Raw genomic sequence first — 25,119 nt, 5'->3', positions numbered from 1 at the left:
CCGTCTTCCTCCCAAGACTCTGCCTCCACCTGATGTTCTTTTGAAACTGACAGTTATGATATGAGGGAAAATCACAAACAAACAGCTTCAAATGAGTCTCGTAATTGATTCTCCCGTCTCTACAGTGGAGATGCTACACCCTCAGTCAGCGAGGAATGATGCAATTCAGACAAAACCGTCCAATTCATCATTTATTAGCAAGAAAGTGTATCACTGTATATCACTTAGACTCGTTGACAACCTATCACCTAAGCTTTGTCATGCATGAAATATGTATCTATATAGGTTGTATTCTCCGTCCCCCTCCCAAAGAAAATGGGTTTTTCTAGCGAATAGTTTGTTGCTCGTTGCCGTCTCGACTGGGCTCAATAACAACATAACAATATAATACACAATTCATTGTTTTGTATATTCTCCATCCAAAGATATGGCCTTATAAAGAATATGTTTTTTTGTCTGTTGCCGTCCCGACTGGGCTCGATAACAACATAGCAATGTAATTGGTACTACCTGTCCCCGTCGGGCTCCTCCAGCAGTTTTTATTTTATCAGATATCCGTGCTACAACTTTCACACACACTATCTACGAATGTCGTCCTGAAATCAGGCCCTATAACAGGGGTATTCAACTAAAATTCTAAGAGGTCCAGTTAGAGAAAGTTTCCGCGAGCAAAGGTCCGGAGCATCATAATGTCTAACGTGCGTTATGAATTAGTGTGAGATATATGGAAGCAGCCTAGTAGCTGTATCAACGTCTGTACGTTATCAACAACTGACTGTCAAATCTAATAAAGAAAGTACAGTTTAAAAATATTTCGACAATATTTAATGTTTATTGTCATTTAACATTGAACTATACAGATAGATAGATAGATAGATAGATAGATAGATAGATAGATAGATAGATAGATAGATATTACTGTAGATATGTATAATGTTCTTCTCGGGCTGCGTTTAAAAATACAATTGAGAAAATAAATAAAATAGCTTTTGAAAAATTATGCATCTTAAAATAAAGTACTTAATCTTAGAACAATAAAATAAAGTGTAGCAGCAGCTTGAGTTTCCCTTTTTCTTTAACTGTCAGAGCCAATGTTAGAATAAATCAGTCTCAACACATCTTAATTGAACAGTTTAACCCAGGCAAGCACATCCTGGGTTAAACTGTTCTCTGTGGCTGATGATGCTGACAGGTGGCCTATTTGGGTAAAAACGAGAAAAGCTGCGCTGGTTAAAAAAGAAGCGCCCCGTCAAAATTGAAAATCGCTTAATAATTTATTTATTACAGGTCCGGGTCCGGACTCTGACCGCAGTCCGCCAGTTAGTGACCCCTGCCCTATAACATCGCACCACTAAGTGCTTGCTTTCATCAAGCACTTATTTACTATGTCTAACAGACACTCTTAGATTTCCTTCAGAGCAATAAAACCCATTCACTCGTTAACTCAACCTAATAAACTGTTATCGCTAAACATTTAAACTCTGTCAGAACATGCCTTCATCGTAAGCGTACACCGCGCTGTAACATGAAAAGGACAAACTGTACGTCGTAACGTTTATTGAATGAGATGACACATACAAAAAAAACACCCCTACTTTCTTTTCCTGTTCTTCCCCCTTCACACACGCAGCTCCTCATGCGCTTTCTTCCTTTGTCCACAAGCCAGTGACCAAACCTAGATTTTTAAACTTTCCCAGCCTTACTCACTCAGTCTTTCTTCAACCACGTTTCACAATATGATCAAAAAACCGTCCTGAGACGTTTCAGATTATTATAAAAATATAGAAGAGATTCACTGTGAACAAAGCAACGTTTCTTTCAACATTTCATCCAAACATGGTGTTAAAAACATAGAGGACATAGACAGACATAAAATATGTATTTGTATCAACTTTTTCCTGCCAGTGATTTTATTTTTAAAAGTTTTTCTATTTAAACAAATTATTTTCAAAACTGTCCTTTACATTAATTAAATTTTAGCTTTTTTAACGTCTAAATTCTTTAGGAGAGTGACATTTCTGATTTTTTTATGCCTTACCTCGGTGGATCCACTTCACTCTGACACATTCTTGAATTTGCAGTTTTTCAGAAAGTGTGGTCTGCTCACCATATATTTTTATTTAGGCCTGGTTTGTGCCAAAGGCAGTTGATCCGGCCGGGTTCTTTTAGGACTTCAGATGTCACGTCTTCTCCTAGATAAGGCTCGCCAATTATTGTGGATAAAAATCTGTCCTCTGGGCCAGTGAAGAAGACTGGATTCCTACCACTAATATGTACTTTAACTTATTTAAACTACTGCAAATCTAGTATAACTCAGTGTTTTTTCTTTTTTTTTTTTAAACACTTTTATTGTTTTTTAGCATATATAGACACTACATAAGACAGTACACAAACTTCCACATCCAAGACATAACAAAATGAAGTACATTAACAGTCGCACAAATAACATAATTAAATTAACTACACAAACATGTGGGTAGGCTATGTAAGGAGATATATAAACAGATGTCATGTTATCAATTGCATCAGAGATCTCTTGTAATGATAATTCAGCTTCCAGATTAGGTCTGAGTTCTGTTGGGATACTAGGTATATTGAGAGTGTCTAAGAAGTTATTTTGACTTGTCAAATCTGTGTTTATGTCAGTCGTATAAACTTTCATAGACATTTTTAAAAGCCTCATTTATTTCTATAGGATCGACTCTATCATCTCCCTTATTGTTCTGTATTAACATAATGGATCTTTCAGTTTGTAATTGTTTAATGCGCCACGCTAATATCTTTCCAGGCTTCTCTCCTTGGTCGTAAAATGTTTGTTTGAGTCTTAGTAGACTTGCCACTGCTTTAGAAGCTGATAGTTCATTATACTGTGACCTCAGTACGAGCAGTTCTTGTTGTACTTTGGTGCAGGGTTTCTGAAAGGCCTCACTCTTCCTCTTATAGATGACAGTCACTGTACTCATACAGCACGTGCTTCAGCTCGACTATACTTCTATTCCTAACCTTTGTTTTACATTACTAACCACCATGTAATCATAAGAAGTCCCACCAAAAGTAGTTCCACCATACTTAACTAATGGGCAGTGATCTCAGGAGGAGCCAACATATGTTATGCCGTAACATTCCAGATTATAGAAGTGCCAAAATAAATCCTTCAATTTTTAAACTGAAGGCTCCACATAACCTTGTCATACGGCACTTACCCGTTGTGTTAAACAACCATTACAGGGCTTATCACAAATGTAGCTAGTTATCAGAGACAATAAGAGCTGGCCTCAGTAGTACTTATTAACTCAACCTCATTTAAAACTATTGCTTTCAAGCTTGTAACTTAAATACGCCATGCAACGTTGGTGAGATACTGAGAAGTATGGTGTATACATAAAAATAAATAAATAAAAACAACACAGAAATAAGTGCTAGGTCAGGGCTAACGTAATTAGCGTCCCATGTGTGGTATCAGACCCCAATGTTATATATGGTGAGAAAACACTCGTGACCACCAGAACATATAAACAGAACATTTGGTCAGTGTCAGTCATTCAGTTCAAGTAGTTCGATATGTCCAGACATATCCAGGATGCCCGACCGCAAATACTTAAAGAAAAGAAGTCATGATACCTGCACATATGTTAGCCCATATTAGCCCTTTAGTCGGTCGCAGCCACAGGTTACGTTACTCAGCCTGTCCCTCCTCTCTTGCAATGCGCTCGATGAAGTTCCCCACAGCAGACGGGTTCTCAAAAGTGTGCGACTAGTCCTTGTAGGTCACCAGGAGCCTAGCCGGCAATAGCATGCCATACCGAATCCCCCGGTTCCGTAGTTTCTGACGAACATTATCGAACATCTTCTGCCGCTTGTGCACTCCTGCAGCCAAGTCTGGATAAAATCTCACCTGCTGGTCTTTAAATAGAATCTGTTGTTTTGCCCTGGCTGCCTTCATTACAACCATCCTGTCCCTGTAGTTTAGGGATTTCATTCTTTTCCGTGGAATAGAAACGATGGGTTGACATAAAACGTGGGTAAAGTTAGGATTTAAGACAGAAATTGGCGGAGCACTGATAGTTGAGTCTTCCTAGCGAGCCGCCATAACCGGAAGTCAAACTCAGTCTCTTTAACTTAATACTTAGTCAGAAAAACGAAGATCTCTAGCCGAGAAAAGAAGATCACTGGAGAAGTCCAAAGTTATATACAAGTGGAGTTTATTACACACGTAAGTACATAACAAACTCTGAGTGCCCAGCCAGCTGCGCACTGACCAAGTACTGATCTGGCTCCCCTCTTTATACCTTAGTTCACATGGTGAAACCAAGGATGTATTCTAAAAGGTTGTGGAGTGGTACTGAGTTTAGTAAATCAACCTGACATATTATGGCCTATTATTCCCTGCATCTTTCTTCACCTTTGTCTTGCCCTCTCCATCTGTCCAATGAAGATGGGGGTGGAAAATGGGAAATCACATGATGACAGAGGTTTGGCAGAATAACAGAACAATGATTACTTAAGGGGCCGTTTTACATCCCATTCTGTTACTTTCTTCTTACCATCCCCCATACTGCTGTCACTGTCATCGGTGCTCATCCCCAGGTCGTCTTCCAGGTCAGTAATGCGCAGGTCGCCCCCTCTCCCACCCCCCTTCTTTTTCTTCTTCCCCGACTTCTCGTTCTCATCATCGTCATCATCACAACCCCGCTTCTGCTCCCGGAAACGTCTCTGAAGCATGATGCTGAAGTGATTCACCACCTTGTTTCTTCTGTAAAACGATGGGAATGTCTAATATTAGGCGACACCTGCACCAGTTGGGTAAAACCCAAGTAATTATAATTACTTTTTTTCTTTACTACAAACAACCCTGTTCTTCCCCCACTCTCACCTCTCCCACTCTTCCTCAGCCTCCTCAGCAGTGAGAGTTCGGTGCTTGGCCTGCGGTGTAAAGTTGTACCAACCGTGGACAGGGAAGGCCTCAAAAGCTCCATCAGGACACTGTGTAAAGATGTAGTACGATGTATTTTCTGTAACCCCGCCCTTCTTTAGACCTTTGAACCTGTTCACAGACAGAGGGAGGGAATATTTGTGTGGCAAACTGTAGGGATTCCCCATCAGGCATGCATTTACACACTGATCATTTGACAAAATAATTATCTCTTCATTTCTACAAATGTAGGTTTTGAGAGCTGACTTTAAAAAGTAAAAACAACATATTCTAGTCCACACAATGGCTTTTCCAGATTCCATGTAGTGTTTGTGTAAATAATAGCTCATATACAAAAACATGTCAGTTTCAGTTACATCATGAATATGTGTGTGTTCCTTCCGGACATAAACCTGTTCAAAAAGAGAAGCAGCATGTTAATGATCATGAGAGTGAATCAGAGGGTAAATAAAGAGCCCCACCTCTTGCCGGCCTTGTCATTGACTTTAAGAATCCAGGGCTGGTCCTCCACTTTGAACTTTGGCTTTGGCTCAGAACTTTATTTTATTGATTCTGTAACATAATTTGATTACAGTACCAAACAGAACACACCCTCATTTAAACTGAGATATAATACTAAAATGCTGTTTACATGATATATTTAAGTGCACCATTAAGAATGTAGTTATGGAGGCATGAGGTTGTCTTTCTTTCTTCTGTTTTATTGGGATTCTTTGTATATCATGTTGTACATGTTGTGCTTTTAATACTGCTGCTACCTTGACCAGGTCTTTCTTGTAAAAGACATTTCTGATCTAAATGAAACTTCCTGGTTAAATAAAGGGTAATTAATAAAATAAAGAAATATGTGAAAGCCATGCACTTACAGGTACCTTACTTTTCATACAATTACAGCACAAGATCAGACTTCATCAAAACGGATTCATGTGAGATTTTGTATTTGAGTCAATGGAGTAAAAACTTACCAGTGACGTCATGGCTGGTCGTCTCTGTGGATTAACACATCGACCGTTGCTTCAGGCTAGGTACTCTATGATGAAAGAATAGTTTAGGTAATAATAGGCTCAGTGTCCATGTAACGTTAAAATGTGGATTTAAACCAGCGCTAATTCATCTCGTTCATGTTATTGACAAGTGGTAGTTTATCCAAGCCAGCTGCACATGTAATACTGATGTAGCTATTTAGGATGGATCCATTGTAGCAGCACTTTATGTGAACAGAGATCACTGGTCCCGTTTCCATGAGGATCAATTTACGTTAAATTATTAATACAACAGTCAACATAACACATGATAACGTCTTAGCCTGAGCGGTATATTGTGTACCGTTAATGTTAGCACCTGATGCTAATATAAACAGCAGCAACACGCATAGCAAACCGTTTAAACTTTCCAGTGCTAAAGTAAAAACGATTAAATTAATATAAACAACGGAAAAAGATAGTCGTGTTTCAATTATTCTTTCCACCACTAAGTGTATAATTTGAGATGGAAAAAACATTCACAGAGGTAGTATTTATTTTATGCCTGATAATTAGAATGCATTACATTGTCACAACAAGTCGATGATGGACCCAAGGTAATGACTTTTATTAGTAGGATTAGTCAGGATCAGGTTATAGCCGAGTAAACAGATCCACAGCGGGATGATAATTATCCACAAGGACAAACCAATAGGTAGCAGGCAAGGGGAAAGTCGGAAAGAGGCAGAGGGTCGGGAAACACGCAAGGCAGGTAGAATGAATCAGGTCTGGGTCAGGAAACAGGTGAAGCAGGCAGGTCAGGGGCAGGTAGGGTCGGCAACGAGAGTTCTGTTTAGGGAAGAGCGCTGGAAAGACTTGCATGATACAGAGTGCAATCTGGCAGTGAAGCAGAGGCCAGAGGAGGCTTAAATACTAACTAGGCTTAATTGTTTGCAGCAGGGAGAGTCAAGTGAACTCATCTGAGACAATCCTGTCAGCTTTCCCCTCCTCTTCTCCCTGAGAACTCTCGCCCTTGTCCAAGGGTGGCTCCTCACTGTCCTCATCAGATAAGTCAGTAGAAAGGGAAGGAAAAGGCCCAATAGTATCCCTGCTTACAGGTGTGTTGGGTCTAGCCGGCTGATCAGGGTTACGTTGGTGGAACTCCCTGATGAGCCGGTAATCCAGAATGTGTCGAGCCTGGACCCACGACCTCTCTTCAGGACCGTACCCCTCCCAGTCCACCAAATACTAGAGGCCTCTAACACAGAGACGGGAATGGAGCAGGCTGCGAAACATATAGGTGAGACTGGCATCGATGAACCGAGGAGGTGGTGGAGGTGGAGCTGGTGGAACCAACAGACTTTCCCCAACTGGCTTGATCTTAGAGACGTGGAAAGTTGGGTAGATCCGCATGGCACGGGATAGCCTGAGTTTTACTGCCACGGGGTTGACGATCTTTAGACCTTCAAAGGGCCCGATAAACCTAGGAAATCAGCTGCTAACTTTAAAAAGTATGGCTCCAGGTTATCCGGACCTGCTGATTTTCTTGTGTCTAAACCTTTAAGGGCTCTATGCACCTCTGAGATTGTTACTGGATTAAAAGTAAAGGTTTGACCCTGCCAGACACGACCTTCAGAGCGAGCAGGGGCTCCTTGAGGTATGTTCTGAGATTCAAACAAGGAACCAGAGGCAATAAAATGTTAATTAAAACAACCCAGCATTTCTGCCTTGTCAGAGATTTGAAGAGAGTCTTTGACAATACAAGGTGGAAGCTCTATCACATTTTTATTTCCAGCTATTGATTTAATAGTTTTCCAGAATTTAAGGAGATTATTTAAGTTATTTGTGGTTTCAGTTTGGAAATAATCAGATTTGGCTTTTCTGATTTTAACAGTGCATGCATTTCGTAACTGCCTGAAGAGCAGCCAATCCGACCCAAGACCTGTACTCCTGGCTTTTGACCATGCCACATTGCTCTCGTGAAGTAAATCAGAGAGATCTGATGTGAACCATGCATTATCTCTGCCTTTTACTCTGTACTTTCTTAAGGGGGTGTGCCTATCAACAATTATAATAAATCATCATAAAAGAATTTCCAGGCATTTTCAACATCGGATATGAGATTGATTTTCTCCCAATCGAAGAGAAACAGGTCGTGAAAGAAACCTTGCTCCACAAAATGTTTCATATCACGCTTTATGATGACAGGGGGTTTTGTCTTAGGGACTTCTGTAGCAATGACACAGTGGTCACTGATGTCATTTGCAAATACAGAAGCAGTGGTGTATTTATGAGGAGTATTTGTAAGGATAAGATCAATTAAAAAAACACGATAAAGTAGAAACTACTCAGCGGTGAGTAGGAGCTGCTGTAACAGGCTGCCACTCGAGTGTCGCCTTGAATGAGAACATTGTGGTCCATACCCTCATCCGGGACTTCAGCATCCCGAGGTTACTGGGACGTCAGGTGCAGTCCCTAGAGGGCTCCTGTTGTCCGTTAAATGTTTATTGTTGTGTATACTTCCTGTTTTATTTTTGTGTTACTTACCTCTCCTCTAGTTTCAGTGTCTCCACTTCCTGCCCCATGTGTTTCCCATCTGTCATTAGTGATTCCACCTGTTTCTCGTTACCCCGCCCACTTCTTGGTGTATATAGTCCGTGTGTTTTGTTCTCCTCGTTGGCAGTTTGTCTTCGTACCTCTGTGTCGTAGTGTTCCAGCGTTTGTCCCTTATCTCCTGATCCTGTCTTCGTCTTCCTGGTTTCCATGATCCTGCTTTCGTGACCCGACTTTGCCTTCGCCTACTCCTTGCCTGTTTTGTTTTGCTTTCCCGTGTACCGATTTGCTTTTGCTGCAAGTAAAGACTGTTTTCTCGTACCCAGTTCTGTCTCTGAGTCGTGGCATTTGAGTCCTATTCCCTGTATTCAGTTTGTGTCGTTACACACAGCTTCATATATGAAGTCCATACAACAATGACAGAACTGAAGGTCCATGTCCTATACAGTATTTAATTATAAACATGACAGCTGTTTTTCACAATATCCTCAAAACACAATTTTCTACTGGGAGACTTCGAGAGTATCTAATACCTTCGTATACAATCACAAGAACCTGAACAAGGGTACAAGAAGGAGGAACAGAGGGGAGGATGCAAGGCGAGACTGGCTGTAAACTAAGGGTAATTGGACTAATAATCAATAGAGTGAATACAAAACAACTAGCTTATTCGCAGAGCCAAATCACTCAGGCAATTTACTACAAGAGATAGGTCAACACACACACACTTGGGCACAGAAACAAGGGTGCACACAACTATGCTGACATCCCAACAAGGTTGTGGAATGTGTAGTGCCATTTGTGTGTTTGTCTTCGTATGTGTCGCAGTATGATTGAGAAAGAAATGTTTGAAGTGGAAATATGTGTGTGTGTGTGCATTGGTCAGTGTGTTATCAAAGGTTACGTCCAGGGGTGGGAAGAAAGGCCAAGTAGCCTTTCATCTTCAAAGAGCAGCACTGCTAAAAAACAACGAAACGGTAACACATCTAGTTGATACACACCACTGTATAACTGTTAATTACATTACAAAATACATATATTCTGTGATTCCTGTGTCATTTTTTGCGTTACGGTAGAGCTGCTTGGTCTTAGGAGTCTAAAGGGCACAACATAATTCGAGCTTGAGGACTTTACCACAGAGAATTTCAAGCTTTCCTGTCTGATGTCGATGCTGAATACGGGGATGCACTCCACAGTTCTGATGTGCGCTGGCTGAGTCGCGGCTCCGTGCTGCAGCAGTTTTATTCCCTGAGATCAGAAACCGACCTGTTTTTGAAAGAGAAGGACCGACCTCTTCATGAGCTGAGAGACCTCTCCATGTTTGGCAGACCTGGCATTTTTAGTTGATCTTACTGGTCATCGCAACACTGAACAAGAGACTACTACGCACATGAAAGCATTCTTTGTGAAACTTCAATGTTGCGCACTTCCCCACTCAAATATGTGAGCAAACATTTTCTGTTAACTCTGAACAAAAGCAGATTGGGAACCAAAATGAGCGACAGCATCTCTGTGATGTCCTTCGTATCTCAAACACCAAACTTACTCCTGACCTGCAGCATCCTTCAGTCCAAAGCGCAGCATCCCTGCTCCCACTGAGTGCACCGCTGTTCCCATTATTAGTGATGTGTCCTTTCGTGTCGAGGCTTCGAAGCGTGTGTCGAGTAATCGCGGAAGATTTTTTTGAAGCGCGTATCGAGGCTTGTGTTGATGACGTATGTGATTACGTTCGAAGCCTTCGCGAACCTCCCGTACCACGTGACTGATTCAGGAACATGTTCGCGGATTTGGCGTGCGATTCGAAATATAAGGGGGAGCGAACCGCAATTGAGCCCCCTCATAATCAACACTTTATATAACCGCGAATGTGTGGGTTGTTGTTGCCGTAGTATGCGTTGTTGCTGTTGAGTTGTTGGTATTGTGTTTGTATTGGATCATTATGGAGCCAGCCAACTAGCGAAACAATTGTTATGCACGCCAGCATCATCTTCCTTGTGAACAAGTAAAGATACCAAATCTAAATCTGTTGAAAAAATAATGTACATCCAACGTGTACATTACACATCCCCGGTGGCGCAGCTCGTAGAGCAGGCGACCCACATTCACATGCTTACCGCAGCGGCCCGGGGTTCGAAAGACCTGCTGCTATTTGCTGCATGTCATTCCCCTTCTCTCTGTCCAATCTTAAACTGCACTATCATTTAAGGCGTAAAAAGCCCACATTACTTTCCAGGCACTCTCTTCTCAATAACACGTAATAACATCAATCTTTATTTTTAAATAGAACATTATATTCAATCTTATAAGTGTGCGTCAAAGCATTTTCAGGGCAAAGATACTTTCAATCAAATGCAGCCTTGCACTTCGCCAGTTTTACATTTATTGTCCACTTGATGGCGCAGTAGAGCAAATGAAGCACCATGAATCTTCGGCCCATGAGCGAACCAATTGGATGGAAAGCTACAATGCTTCATGAAGCTTCGTCTCGCCATCACTACCCATTATAGGCGAGTTAAAAAATATATTACAAAGTATTCATGTTAATAAGCTCATTTTTTCAATAAATTCAGTCAATTAAAGTTGATAACATTTTCTAACGAATGTTAGTTGATGTGTTAACAAGCCCAATAACTTATTTGTTTAACAAGCTTGAGATATATCCATCCCCTTTTCCTGTCATCCCCCTTGATTTTTTGTTTTAGGCAATATACCTCAAAAGTATGAGTGGCCCAGCCCTTCATATATTTTTCTGTATGTGGTCCTCAGTGAAAAAGGTTTGGACACCCCTGGTCTTGATTGTCCATTCGTGATTGGATCTATATGTAAATAAACAACATTTGCACAATACATAACTATTAATAGTTTTTGTTATTGGTGTGTTGTGTGTGCATCAGTGCAATAGGCGGTCCTTCAATGTATCCCAGGACGCAGTTGCGTAGACACTGCTAAGAGAACTGTCTGAGTGATCAATCTCAATGTGTCTTGGGTGCATTCACACCTGTACTTAGAACTGTCCACTTGCACCCTCCAGTGATGTTCACACTTGCTTCTGCCCTCTAACACGCAGGTAAGGACTTTTATGTTACATGTATTTCTTCATCTAAGAGTCCTAATTTTTGTCCATATGATATCTAAGTTTTTGTAATCATTTGGTTGATTTGAAGAGCCAGCACAGCTATACAAGATGGCGTCAGAAAGCAAAGCGGGGCCTATGCGTGTCCTGGTGACTGGTGGATCTGGGTTGTTGGGAAAAGCCATCGAGCATGTGGTGCAGCAGCAAGGTGGGAAACTGGAAGGAGAAGAATGGATCTTCCTCTCTTCTAAGGATGCTGATCTTGTGTAAGTTGCTACAATTGTACTCTTCTGCCCGACTACAAACAAATGTGACTCAAATTATTGTTACACTGGAGGTGCAGGAATTCAAACGGGCACCCTAAGGTTAAAAAATCCTTTTTAGAAGCTGTGTTTGTTCCCAATCTCTATCATTCTAAATAAATGTGGTGTTAAAACAGAGATGTTGGGCAGACCAGGGCTGTGTTTGAGAAGTATCGTCCCACTCATGTCGTCCACCTGGCTGCAAAGGTCGGAGGACTCTATCAGCACATGAGGGAGAACCTGCACTTTCTGGTAAGACGATGCACGATCCACCACAGCTGTCAAATTGTAAATTGTTGTCAATTTTAACCATAGGTACTGTAAAAGTGGGGTCTAAAGAAAAGATCTACATTGTCTTTAAACTGTAATGGCCAATCAGTGACAGTCTGACCCCTTCACAGAGGGACAACATCAAAATGAATGACAATGTGCTACAAACAGCTCACGAAATGGGCGTCTCCAAGGTAGTGTCTTGCCTGTCCAGTTGTATCTTCCCCGACAAAACCACATACCCCATCGATGAGACCATGGTAAACTTTATTTTTTAGAATCCTTTGTTTCTGGACTTTTTTGCAATACACTGTATACCTTTTAAATATTAGGGAGAGTTTTTGGTGGACTTGCAATGCTGAAAAAAAAAAATATATATATACGGCATTGTAATATGAATAAATAAATAATGAAATATGGCACAATTATCTGGCATTGATCTGCTCATATCGTAAAGAAAGACAATGCTAATTCTCAATGCCACCAAATGTTGTTAAGTTAATGTTAAGTAATTATCAAAGTACAATGTTGGTAGAGAGACATGAAATTAAGAGCAATTATTATTACTTTGGCAAAATGGATTGCTTTAACTTTATCTTTACTGTAATGCCCCACTCTCATAGATACACAACGGACCACCGCATGACTCCAACTTTGGATACTCGCATGCTAAAAGGATGATTGATGTTCAGAACAGGTAAGCAGCTGTGCGGTGTAGAAACATGCAAATCTGACATGCAAATCTGACATGCATTCATCGCCAACAAAGGGCTGTTGAGGGAGCAACTGGTCAGACAAGTAGTTACTCTGACTGTGAAAATATGAACTAATGAGGGGGAGGGGGGACACAAACATGAATGCCTGCAGAAAAATGTTCATCTTTGTTACAGTATGTCTGCTTACTCTGATTGTGTCCGTGTGTTGACAGGGCCTACTTTCAGCAGTATGGTCATCGGTACACAGCGGTCATCCCGACCAATGTGTTCGGCCCCTTTGACAACTTCAACATAGAAAATGGTCACGTGCTGTCGGCTCTCATTAACAAGACGTACAAGGCCAAAAGTGAGTAATTCAGACACACTAATCCATCTTGATACTCACACAGACCGCAAGCAGTGAATAACACATACAAACACAGCCAGTAACCAGGTAATAAAGTCTATTTTCTCTCTCACAGAGGAAGGAACTCCTGTGACTGTATGTGGCTCTGGAGCTCCGAGGAGACAGTTTGTCTACTCTCTGGTAAGAGTATCAATATATAGAGCACTTACATTTGACTGTATTGGTATGTGCTTGTATGAAAATGTCATTGTATACTGCATCTATCTTCGCCAAATGCATCTCTGACTCTATTAGGATAAAATAAGTATTACGACAATCTTACATGTCGACCAAGAACGCGTAATCCCATTGTCTGTGTTTACTCTCAGGATGTGGGTCGTCTAATCATTTGGGTCCTGAGAGAATATGAAGAGATTGACCCCATTATCCTCTCTGGTGAGTACAGTGCTGTGCTCAACCTTAGCGAGAATTATGATGCGCTTCTGGGTATCTTTCTGATCGTGTGATATGCCAAAGAAAATGGGGGAAGTTATTGCTTCAAAACACAGAGGTGTGAGACACTTTCACTCACCATCTGCACAGTTCACTCGTTCACTTTTCACTGGATTTCTTTTCAGTGGGTGGAGAGGATGAAATCTCAATCAAAGAGGCCGTGGACTTTATTGCAGAGGCTCTGGACTTCAAGGGCAACATGCACGTATCCCTTTCAACATTCCCCAATGATCCTACACCCTGTGTGCATAGACCCGTTTGTCATATTGAGATGTGTATGGTATGGATATCTATGGTTTTACTTCAGGGATGATTTTGTATATTTTGATATACAGTACAGATCAACAGTAAACTGTTTCACTTATTTCCTACTGGGGGTGTACGATATAGATTCAGCCAATTCGATAACTGATAATTACCTGCTTCTTAGGACCAAAGACAATTTAAAATCTTTTACAAAGAAGTTCATAACCTCTAGTTTGTTCACACATGACGGTAAAAAGGATGATTTAATATTCCATAGCTATGAGCTAACCAAATCTAACTGACATCCCTATTGTTTACACAAGAAGAATGATTTATTCTAATTAATTTGCTCTCGTTAAGTACATAAAAATTGCAATCTTCTTCTAAAACTGTGAAAAACATTCCCACCGGTCAGCGTGCTGTGCTTGTTCTTCTTTCTTTGTTTCTTCACGGAGCTCAACCCATACCTGTCAATGTTATGTCTTACATTTACATTGTAAATATGGGCGGAGTCCGGCAAACAATTTCCCCTATTTTGAAATTCCAATGTTGACAGGTATGGCTCAACCCAATATAAGAAGGTGCACACCGCCACCAACTGTATCGCTGTGTAGATCCTGTGCTTGTTAAATCAATGAAAGCAATTTGGCTTTGCATTATTGTCCCGATATATATTGTGCACTCCCATTCCCTACTGTTAAGAGATTCTCTACAAAAGCTCCACAGGGGTTGGATGTTGCCAAACTGATGTGGAAAATTCTCTTTTTTGAGCAATTAAAGCGATCTTTGTTCTTGAGCCACCACTTTTAAGGGAGGCTTAATCTTTGACAAATAAATGTTGTTGTATGTGTTAATTCAAAATGTACTATGCTGCATTTATTAGCCCATTAAGCTCAAAACAGACCCCTTGACCCCGATCATCAGTTTGACACCACCCTGTCTGATGGCCAGATGAAGAAGACCGCCAACAATGCCAAGCTAAGACGCTACCTCCCGGACTTCACCTTTACACCGCTTAAAGAAGGTCAGCTTCACTGTACTGTTCTTCTTAATTTTTTAAGAAAGACAGTACTCCTTTCATTTTAGCACTTGTGAATTACTTAATTTTATCAGAAAGTGCTGCGTACATGATAGCACAGCGGCAGCACAACATATGTCTTTTTTTTTGCCTTGGTGTAACATTAGTCCGCACTTCTCAACCTACAAATAAGAGCTTTGAATTAATATTTACATGCATTGTGTTTTTTTTTAACTCTCCTTCTAGCAATAAAGATGACCTGCGACTGGTTTGTGGACAACCCTGACATTGCCCGGACATAAAGTGACCGGAGCTGAAAATGAACACCATTCCAATTCAATATTGGTTTATAAAATTGCTGAACATATTCTGTCTTGCACTGGAGCATCTTTATCTTTTAATCTCTATGGAATTCCACATCAATGTAATATTAAGAGTAATTAATTAATTAATTAATTAATTAATTAGAACTTACTTTGTACAACGGGGACAAAGGGATGTAAAGCATCGACCAGATAAGTCTAAAAGTTTAATACAACTCTAACAATTGGGGAAACCATAACGCGTTTATCTGCTATTTTAATTCAGCTATTATAAAATTTTAATTCTGCTATATTATATTGTTTTAATCCTGCTATTTTATCTACTATTTTATACAATTTTAATTCTGCTATTTTATCTACTATTGTATCTGCTATTTTATCTGCTTTTTTATACTATTTTAATTTAGCTATTTTTATAATAGTACTTCAGACTCATTTGCATCTACACCATGATTATTGTACTGTAAATGCTCTTATTCTGTCCTTGTACTAATTGTTATGTTTTTGCTGTGAAGCACTTTGGGCTGTAATTCTTGTATGAAAGGTGCTATACAAATAAAGCGTATTATTATTATTATTATTATTATTATTATTATTATTAATAATTAATATTAAGAGTCAGAGAAATAAGATAATAATCAATAATATAAACAAGGGACTCATCATCCCAAACAGTCCCATAGTAATCCATGCCTTCCTCAAAAAGTGCACATGCACACTTCAACACAAAAGTGGATGTACTTTAAACTGCAGGCTAATAAAACATTCAGTACACCTCTAGCCTCTTAAGAGGCGGGTGAATTTACCCGAAAATACCTACAAAAGACATATCCATCCATCCATCCATCGTCTACCGCTTATCCGGGATCGGGTCGCGGGGGCAGCAGCTCCAGTAAGGAACCCCAATCTTCCCTTCTCCGGGCCACATCCTCCAGCTCCGACTGGGGGATCCTGAGGCGTTCCCAGGCCAGTGAGTAGATATAATCTCTCCACCGAGTCCTGGGTCTTCCCCGGGGTCTCCTCCCAGCTGGACGTGCCTGGAACACCTCCCTAGGGAGGCGCCCAGGTGGCATCCTTACTAGATGCCCGAACCACCTCAACTGGCTCCTTTCAACGTAAAGGAGCAGCAGCTCTACTCCGAGTCTCTCATGGATGGCTGAGCTTCTCACCCTATCTCTAAGGGAGACGCCAGCCACCCGTCTGAGAAAACCCATTTCGGCCGCTTGTACCCGTGATCTCGTTCTTTCGATCATGACCCAGCCTTCATGACCATAGGTGAGGGTAGGAACGAAGATCGGCCGGCATATTGAGAGATTTGCTTTGGGCGTACAGGGATTGGATGGCCCTCAAAAGTGACCCCCTCACTCATACTCCCGCAGCACCTCCCACAGTATCACCCGGGGGACCCGGTCATACGCCTTCTCCAGATCCACAAAACACATGTAGACCGGATGGGCGTACTCCCAGGCCGCCTCCAGGATCCTTGCGAGAGTGAAGAGTTGGTCCGTTGTCCAGTCTCCCAGCAAGACTACGGAGTTCCCTACTGGAGCCCCCTGCAGGGCTCCATTCAGGGTCTCCAAGAAGGCCGAATACTCCGAACTGCGGTTTGGGGCATAGGCACAAACAACAGTCAGAGTTTTCCCCCCCATAACCCGAAGGCGTAGGGAGGCGACCATCTCGTCCACCGGGGTAAACTCCAATGTAGCGGCGCTCAGCCGGGGCCTAGTGAGTATCCCCACCCCGCCCCGATGCCTCACACCTTGGGCAACTCCGGAGAAGAATAGAGTCCAACCCCTATCCAGGAGTACGGTTCCAGAGCCAAGACTGTGCGTCGAGGTAAGCCCCACCAGATCCAACTGGTAGCACTCCCCCTCCCGCACTAGTTCTGGCTCCTTCCCCCACAAAGAGGTGACATTCCACGTCCCCAGAGCCAGCCTCTGCTGCCCGGGTCTGGTCCGTCGAGGTCCCTGACCATCACTGCCACCCGTGTAACAACGCACCCGACCCCAGTGGTTTTTCCCATGAGTGGTGGGCCCACAGGATGGATGGATGGGAGGCACCACGTAGCTTCTACGGGCTGTGCCCGACCGGGCTCCGTGGCAAACCCGTCCACCAGGCGCTCGCTGTCGGGCCCTCCCTCTGGGCCTGGCTCCAGACAGGGGCCCCGGGCTTCCTCCGGGCAGGGATTTTGGTCTCATTCAAAAGATAACTCTCTTATTGTTCTTGCAAAACAGTGAAGAATCACTCCAAGTGCTTCTGGCACTGAGTAATAGTGGTCTGAATATACTGAATTTGAAGAAAATACACTCCGCCAGAATTTCTTTGTTGAAAAAGATGCCTGAAGATGGGTATAGCTGGTAGTCCCGAACTGAAATACACAATAGAAACATAGAACCAAGTGTTATAAAGTTCACCACCAAATTTCAGATAAAAAGGGATAAAAACTTAATTCATTAGACAGGTTTTTCTAAGAGTAACACCAACTGTGAAAGTTGTACATATTATAATATTTATTAATAAATATTATTTTTATCTATTTATAAATAACTATTATATACCCATATTCCCTGTTAGTAGTGATCACACAGAGTAAGTGAAGTATAAACACATTCTTTTCTAATATTTTTACGTTTTTTTTGTATTTTCTTCTGACTTGAATATAATAAATATAATTTTGAAAATAAATACAATTTATAAAAAAGAAATCCACAGGATATGACGTTAACGCTAACAGTCCGCATAACATTCAGGAAGTAACTGGACAGCGCTGAGCGCAAGATATTAAGTTATGACGGTTTATAACAAAATGTAAAAATCGATCAGCTGATTTCACAGATTGCAACAGCTGTTCATGGGCTTTTATCGATGTGACGATGTTCACGGTGGATATCTTTTTACCGGAAACGAACGTGTGGACAGCTGGCAATGGCTTATGAGCGTCTTTTTCAAAATATTGCTGAAAAGAGGATATTTATGAGGCTTTATAGGTAAGTGGGCTCAAAGTCATGATTTAGATTTTGAGTGTACTTGTTTGAGGAGCTGATTGTACCTGCTGTTGTGATTTTCATCTCAATATCTAGACTAGATTCTAAGCTTTCCAAAAAAAAATTGTTTTGTTTTCAGAATTAGGAAATGAACATGTACATGGTACAATAAAACTCCTGCTGGGCCCGCCAGCGGGCCCGTGCACGCTAAGAGGCTAGAGAAAGCAAAACAACAAGACAGTTTATCATTTCTTTGAACTCCTCAAGGATGCAGGAGATGCATTTTCTTTCCTTCAAATTCAAGTTAAAAAGATTTCAAATCCTATTTTAGTTTTCTATATGAAGAATATTTATAAAATGTTTTTTTTTTCTGTTTTCAATGTCCATATACTAGTGTTTGTATGATAATTCAACAAAACCAAAACAGCCCGTCACAATGAGGACGAAAAAGAAGGTTGTTGTTCTTTAAACCACAACAACAACGTGTACATGAGAGATATGGTACAAAGAGTAAAGCCTCACACAGCTGCAGATTTGACATTTTATTGGGAAAAGAATTCCACCTAAGAAAAACAAGTAACATACTTATTTTATTCATTAGGTTCTACTAGTCAACTGTTCACACATGGAGAAAAAACTATAGAAATTCAGTTTAGTCAACATTAACAAGGTTTCTATTATTTAATGAGATTTCAGGGTATGAAAAACAAATTCAAGACGCTTAACAGAATACTTTTTGAGTAATGCCACCTGTGAGGACGATGGGTAGTATTTTCAGATCCTGCGACAACACAACTGGTTTTAAAACAGACACACAGCCTCTTCCAGGGGTCATGGTTTTCTGACAGGAGAGGTTAATTTCAGCACGTCCCCTACCTTCTCCATCCTCTCCATCCCCGCCGCTCCATACCCCTCTTCCATCGCTTATTCGGTGAGGTAGAAGTGCATTTTGTCGTTTACGTTCTTGCGTTCTGGATTGAGGCGCTTCAGGATTTGTGCCAGCACGTTGACGGTCTGCTCACTGCTCAAACCCGTGCGCTTGGTCTGGAACTTCTTCAGCAGGTCTTTGGTGGTCATCGGTTTACGGATCAGGTAGCGCCGGACCGCTTCCTCTGTTAGCTGCACATCACTGTGGAGTAGACGGATATTCTCAGAATAATTAAATAACTTAATATTTCTTAGAGGCAATAAGGAAAACTGGTAACAGTCAAGTACCTTGAGCTAGGAGTGGATTTGCCTGATGGGGGTTGAGGCGTACTCTTTCCAGAGGGAACAGGGCTCTGACTGCTGGGCTCCATCTTCAGCCTTTTGGCAGCTGGTGAGTCAGTGCTAGGACCCGGAGTCGGTCGCTTACCTGTGGGAAACAGAGATGTAGTTGGAATGGAATTACAAAAGGGTGACTTGAAGTTGCAGAGTTGATGGCCACTTTGGAACGTTTTCACATTAATATGCCATGCGTCTTATTTAAATATAAAAAATTGGTGTGTGAGCAAACACCTTGCTCTAGCTTGCTGGCAGCAGCACGGAGTGTATTGGAGGTGGCGGCAGGGTCAATGGATGGTGTCCCGGGACGACTGCCGGTCCTGGAGCTGCCTGCAGAGCCGCGTCCTCCACGTTTAGGAGGCGTGCGCTTCTTCTGAGAGAGGCAAAGAAAGAGAGTTGTTTCATGACAATGAAACAAATGTACAAAAACGTAAATACAGAACCATTCACACATTCAGCCCGAAAATGAGTAAGTACGAGCGCTGCTGGTGTACAGAATTCGCTTTACAGTAATGCAACATATTCATGATTAGAGATCATCCTGTTACTTATGATGAAGGTGATGACACAATAAAACAAATGTAGAAAACTGAAAATCTACATTTTTGAGCAAGAATAGCCTATACAATACACAAATATAATTGCAATCTGACTCACGCACGCTCTACTTACCATGAACAGAGCGGAGGCCGTCTCTCCATCGATGTCACTGTCATCTGAGCTTTCCGACTCGCCGCTGCTGTCTGTGACATACAGAACCACACAACTCAACAACATTTCACTTACAACAAGCAGAAGAGAGTATCATTTAACACGGCTCATGTTTATATATAAAACCTCATTATAGTATGTATTTTGTCAAACCCTCATCAGTCTCCATGAGGTCTGTACCTTTTTTTTTCTTCTTTTCCGCTTGGACAGGAGTTTTCTTTCCTTCGTCTTCTTCTTCCTCCTCTTTTGTTTCCTCTTCATTCTGTTTCTCCTCCTCGCTCTCTTCCTCGCTTTCAGAAGCCTCATCGATCCCTATAAAAGAACAAACATTTGGAAGGAAAACACTGTAAATACCAATCAGTCATTATTGTGTACATTATACATGCAAAAACAAATCACTATCGTCTTCTTTTCTATATTAAATAATTAATAGATCAGTAACAGTAAGGTAACAGCAGAAGGTCTGACCTTTGGGGTGGTCCTCTCCTTTGCTCATCTTTCCCTTTTCAGGCTCTTCGTCTGAACTGCATTTGGAAAACAGAATGACATAATTGTGAAAGAAGAAACACAACCAACAAAAACATTTGTATAGTTTCCACAAGAGGGAGTGCTTGTGTTGCGATGTATCTGACCTGCTTTCATCTGACATGTAATCCACCTCAAGACCCTCGTAGTCGCCATCATCGCTGTCCTCCAAGGCCTCTTTGTCATTGCTCTTTCTCTTCTTCTTCTTTCCTTTTCCTTTCCCTGCATCTTTCTTCACCTTTGTCTTGCCCTCTGCATCTGTCCAATGAAGATGGGGGTGGAAAATGGGAAATCACATGATGACAGAGGTTTGGCAGAATAACAGAACAATGATTACTTAAGGGGCCGTTTTACATCCCATTCTGTTACTTTCTTCTTACCATCCCCCATACTGCTGTCACTGTCATCGGTGCTCATCTCCAGGTCGTCTTCCAGGTCAGTAATGCGCAGGTCGCCCCCTCTCCCACCCCCCTTCTTTTTCTCTTCCCCGACTTCTCGTTCTCATCATCGTCATCATCACAACCCCGCTCCTGCTCCCGGAAACGTCTCTGAAGCATGATGCTGAAGTGATTCACCACCTTGTTTCTTCTGTAAAACGAGGGGAATGTCTAATATTAGGCGACACCTGCACCAGTTGGGTAAAACCCAAGTAATTATAATTACTTTTTTTCTTTACTACAAACAACCCTGTTCTTCCCCCACTCTCACCTCCCCCACTCTTCCTCAGCCTCCTCAGCAGTGAGAGTTCGGTGTTTGGCCTGCGGTGTAAAGTTGTACCAACCGTGGACAGGGAAGGCCTCAAAAGCTCCATCAGGACACTGTGTAAAGATGTAGTACGATGCATTTTCTGTAACCCCGCCCTTCTTTAGACCTTTGAACCTGTTCACAGACAGAGGGAGGGAATATGTGTATGGCAAACTGTAGGGATTCCCCATCAGGCATGCATTTACACACTGATCATTTGACAAAATAATTATCTCTTCATTTCTACAAATGTAGGTTTTGAGAGCTGACTTTAAAAAGTAAAAACAACACATTCTAGCCACACAATGGCTTTTCCAGATTCCATGTAGTTGGCTAAGAGCTTTGTGTAAATAATAGCTCATATACAAAAACATGTCAGTTTCAGTTACATCATGAATATGTGTGCGTTCCTTCCGGACATAAACCTGTTCAAAAAGAGAAGCAGCATGTTAATGATCATGAGAGTGAATCAGAGGGTAAATAAAGAGTCTCTCTCCCCACCTCTTGCCGGCCTTGCCATTGACCTTGAGAATCCAGGGCTGGTCCTCCACTTTGAACTCACGTTTCACAATACCAAACTTCTTCCGCCGTGCTTCCTCGCGGTGCTTTTTGCCAAACTCACTGCCAGCCGCGCCTTCCGCCGTCTCTTCCTCCCCATATATTCGCCGACCACTCATGTCTCTTTCCATACGAGCCTGCGATGGAAGAGGGAGAGCGATGTTAAGAAATGTAAAACTGAAATATGGTCACTATCGATGCTTATTTAAGGCAAGACACCCCAAGCCAAAACATAGTTTTTCATGCACTGGTCAATTTTGAGAGTTTGGGCTATTTTACTTCCATAACTATGCGCAAGAAAAACATCCAAAAGACACATTTAGGCGTCTATTTGTGTCTGCAGATTTCTCATAAATTCACCAAAAGTTAAGAGTATGCCTCATTTGCATATTTAAACATAAGATTTCAGGAAACTTGTAATACAAAAGATATGTCTGTTTGTAGTGGCTCCCCTTAAGTTACTCATCTTAGACTTCAGTTTTTCTGTATTCTTTTATTGCTCCCTTTGTTCTTCTTAGTGTAATCACACTACTTGTCCTTTCTCTCTCAGCACTGACCTAGCAGGGAGTGCACCTCAAGATATCTGTCACATGTAGATACACTGACATGAAGCCCACCTGTGTCCAGGTTGAACAGTTGACTTTGTCTCCTGAATTGAAAGCCATAAGGTTGTACTTCTTGTTGGTGTTTCTAAAAAGGATTAAAAATATATATATAATTATCTTTCACAATCATGATCTTGTCTGATCATAACCAATTTAATGCAGATACAACTTCATTTACATTAACATCTACAGAACAAACAATTAATCATGCAGTCCAATAAATCAATTTATGTTTGTAAAGGCACATTTCAGCATCCACATCAGCATAAAAGGCTTCAATAAGTAGTTCTTAAAGCTTTGTTTTACCATCACTTCCTATAGCAGAAACATGTACACACAGAAGTGCACAACATGCCTGCACATAAACTGCCAGAAAATGAATCCTTCAAACTCTTTTTCTATTTGTATCACACCAGAAAGCAGTGATATGTGACAATGCTTGTCCAGACAAATTTCTGTGGATATTTGCATTTAAGTCCATGTAACTCACTTGGGCACTCGCACTGTGTATTCTGTGGCTGAGGAACTGCTGCTGCTCCCCTGTAAGACAAAACAGATTCAGGATTTATTTTAGAGGCTTTGGCTCAGAACTTTATTTTATTGATTCTGTAATATAATTTGATTACAGTACCAAACAGAACACATCCCCATTTAAAACTAAAATGCTGTTTACATGATATATTTAAGTGCACCATTAAGAATGTGGTTATGGAGGCATGAGGTTGTTTTTCTTTCTTCTGTTTTATTGGGATTTTTTTGTATATCATGTTGTACATGTTGTGCTTTTAATACTGCTGCTACCTTGACCAGGTCTTTCTTGTAAAAGACATGTCTGATCTAAATGAAACTTCCTGGTTAAATAAAGGGTAATTAATCTAATAAAGAAATATGTGAAAGCCATGCACTTACAGGTACCTTACTTTTCATACAATTACAGCACAAGATCAGACTTCATCAAAACGGATTCATGTGAGATTTTGTATTTGAGTCAATGGAGTAAAAACTTACCAGTGACGTCATGGCTGGTCGACTCTGTGGATTAACACATCGACCGTTGCTTCAGGCTAGTGGTACTCTATGATGAAAGAATAGTTTAGGTAATAATAGGCTCAGTGTCCATGTAACGTTAAAATGTGGATTTAAACCAGCGCTAATTCATCTCGTTCATGTTATTGACAAGTGGTAGTTTATCCAAGCCAGCTGCACATGTAATACTGATGTAGCTAAAGCTGTGTGTTTGTTGGGAATAGTGAGTTACACTGCGCCGACAACTATACATCACATTTAGGATTAATCCATTGTAGCAGCACTTTATGTGAACAGAGATCACTGGTCCCGTTTCCATGAGAGTCAATTTACGTTAAATTACTAATACAACAGTCAACATAACACTTGATAACGTCTTAGGTTGTGTACCGTTAATGTTAGCACCTGATGCTAATATAAACAGCAGCAACACGCATAGCAAACCGTTTAAACTGCCAGTGCTAACCGTTACTAGGACTCCGCAGCTTCAACATTACCTGGAGTTTAAGTGAAATGAAAGGAAACGCAAATATAAGCAGTGCACACATTCAGAAATCTAGAGTATTAAGACTTTAAACAGAAAATATCTGCATCTGATTTACCGGTGAGCGTTACTCCAAAAAACTTGTTCCGTTCGTTCAAATAGTCGGCTGGAAACGTACACTAGAAGTATGGTTCCTAGCAACCCGTTGTTTAGCTCATGGGGGATCGAGTGGGCCCTGCTGAAAAATGCCATAATTGTGACCACTATTATGGACATGCTCATTTCATATTAATTAATTTGATTTCATTTCTGAAATCCCTCAGTGTTGTGACTTTTGTTTAATTCACCGGAATTTTAATTTTGGTATAAACATCTCTAGCAGTGTTAAATCGAATAAAATGGCCATTACACCAGTTTACCCATACTGCTGGTCTGTTACAGTGCCAATGTTCATTGCTATCCGGTGGGCAGAATCCGTAACTACACCTCTGTCTATGGTACAACTTTTGTTTTGAATGTTGTAAACAGAAGAATCACTATGCATTTGTTTCTACCTTTATGCTAATGCAGAACAACTGTAGTTACCCAATGTGCCCACAAGAGGGGAGCACAATCTTGACTAAAAATACAGGCCGGTTGATTTTTGCAAAACTAAATAGAAGTGAGAGGGGGGGGGGACAGACTCCATAAATAGCAATGGCATGCACAGGGTTCAAAGTTTAGATAAGAATTATACTTTTTTCTCAAAAGCTGAGACCTATATCTCATTATCTTAGGATATCAGCATTTGGTATTTCGAGATAATGACATAAATAAAATGAACTAGTTATTACGGGAACACAACTCCAACTCCGGTGAACATTTTCGATATAAGGGGGTTTCTCTTTTCTTCAGAGTGAAAGTGAAAAAAACTCACTCAAAAGCAGTATTTATTTTGCAGGGCTGTCTTGTTCGATGCTTTACATGGTGTGGTGTTGTCTAATAA

At 41.1% G+C, this 25,119-nt stretch overlaps 2 protein-coding genes and 1 long non-coding RNA gene across 4 annotated transcripts; 1 reads left to right on the top strand and 2 right to left on the bottom strand.

Annotated features, from left to right (window-relative positions):
• Nucleotides 1–4,201: 4,201 nt before the first annotated feature.
• On the bottom strand, nt 4,202–24,282 carry LOC115011947 (uncharacterized). 2 transcript variants are annotated; one of them, XR_003832623.1, is made up of 6 exons: nt 24,148–24,282; nt 5,899–5,963; nt 5,395–5,485; nt 4,874–5,044; nt 4,545–4,753; nt 4,202–4,422 (listed from the first exon to the last, which is right to left on the bottom strand). It is a non-coding gene; the product is annotated as an uncharacterized LOC115011947 (long non-coding RNA). The 2 variants fall into 2 exon arrangements; XR_003832624.1 differs by lacking the exon at nt 24,148–24,282 and adding an exon at nt 9,995–10,025.
• On the top strand, nt 11,484–15,522 carry LOC115011945 (GDP-L-fucose synthase-like). Its single transcript, XM_029437251.1, has 11 exons — nt 11,484–11,515; nt 11,613–11,787; nt 11,961–12,075; nt 12,225–12,353; nt 12,717–12,790; nt 13,022–13,155; nt 13,271–13,335; nt 13,524–13,590; nt 13,773–13,852; nt 14,818–14,917; nt 15,158–15,522. The coding sequence occupies exons 2-11, from the start codon at nt 11,633–11,635 to the stop codon at nt 15,211–15,213; spliced, it is 975 nt and encodes a 324-aa protein (XP_029293111.1). The 5' UTR covers nt 11,484–11,515; nt 11,613–11,632; the 3' UTR covers nt 15,214–15,522.
• On the bottom strand, nt 18,746–24,341 carry gtf2f1 (general transcription factor IIF, polypeptide 1). The gene is given in 15 exon segments (XM_029437245.1): nt 18,746–19,347; nt 19,434–19,572; nt 19,716–19,854; nt 20,154–20,224; nt 20,373–20,504; nt 20,661–20,716; nt 20,825–20,975; nt 21,098–21,199; nt 21,202–21,305; nt 21,426–21,596; nt 21,963–22,156; nt 22,637–22,709; nt 23,115–23,164; nt 23,633–23,699; nt 24,253–24,341. Coding segments are annotated over 14 exon segments (1,599 nt in total). The 5' UTR covers nt 23,645–23,699; nt 24,253–24,341; the 3' UTR covers nt 18,746–19,142.
• Nucleotides 24,342–25,119: the final 778 nt, after the last annotated feature.

The sequence above is a fragment of the Cottoperca gobio genome, chromosome 8 (assembly GCF_900634415.1).
Source record: "Cottoperca gobio chromosome 8, fCotGob3.1, whole genome shotgun sequence".
Taxonomy (NCBI): Eukaryota; Metazoa; Chordata; class Actinopteri; order Perciformes; family Bovichtidae; genus Cottoperca; species Cottoperca gobio.
Note: the sequence above shows the minus strand (reverse complement) of the source record. Positions and strands in the feature narration are given on the sequence as shown.

Coding starts and splice junctions, on each gene's coding strand:
- LOC115011945 (XM_029437251.1), top strand. CDS start 11,633: ATGGCGTCAGAAAGCAAAGCGGGGCCTATGCGTGTCCTGGTGACTGGT. Junction 13,591..13,772: donor TGACCCCATTATCCTCTCTG/GTGAGTACAGTG, acceptor ATTTCTTTTCAG/TGGGTGGAGAGGATGAAATC. Junction 14,918..15,157: donor CTTTACACCGCTTAAAGAAG/GTCAGCTTCACT, acceptor CTCTCCTTCTAG/CAATAAAGATGACCTGCGAC.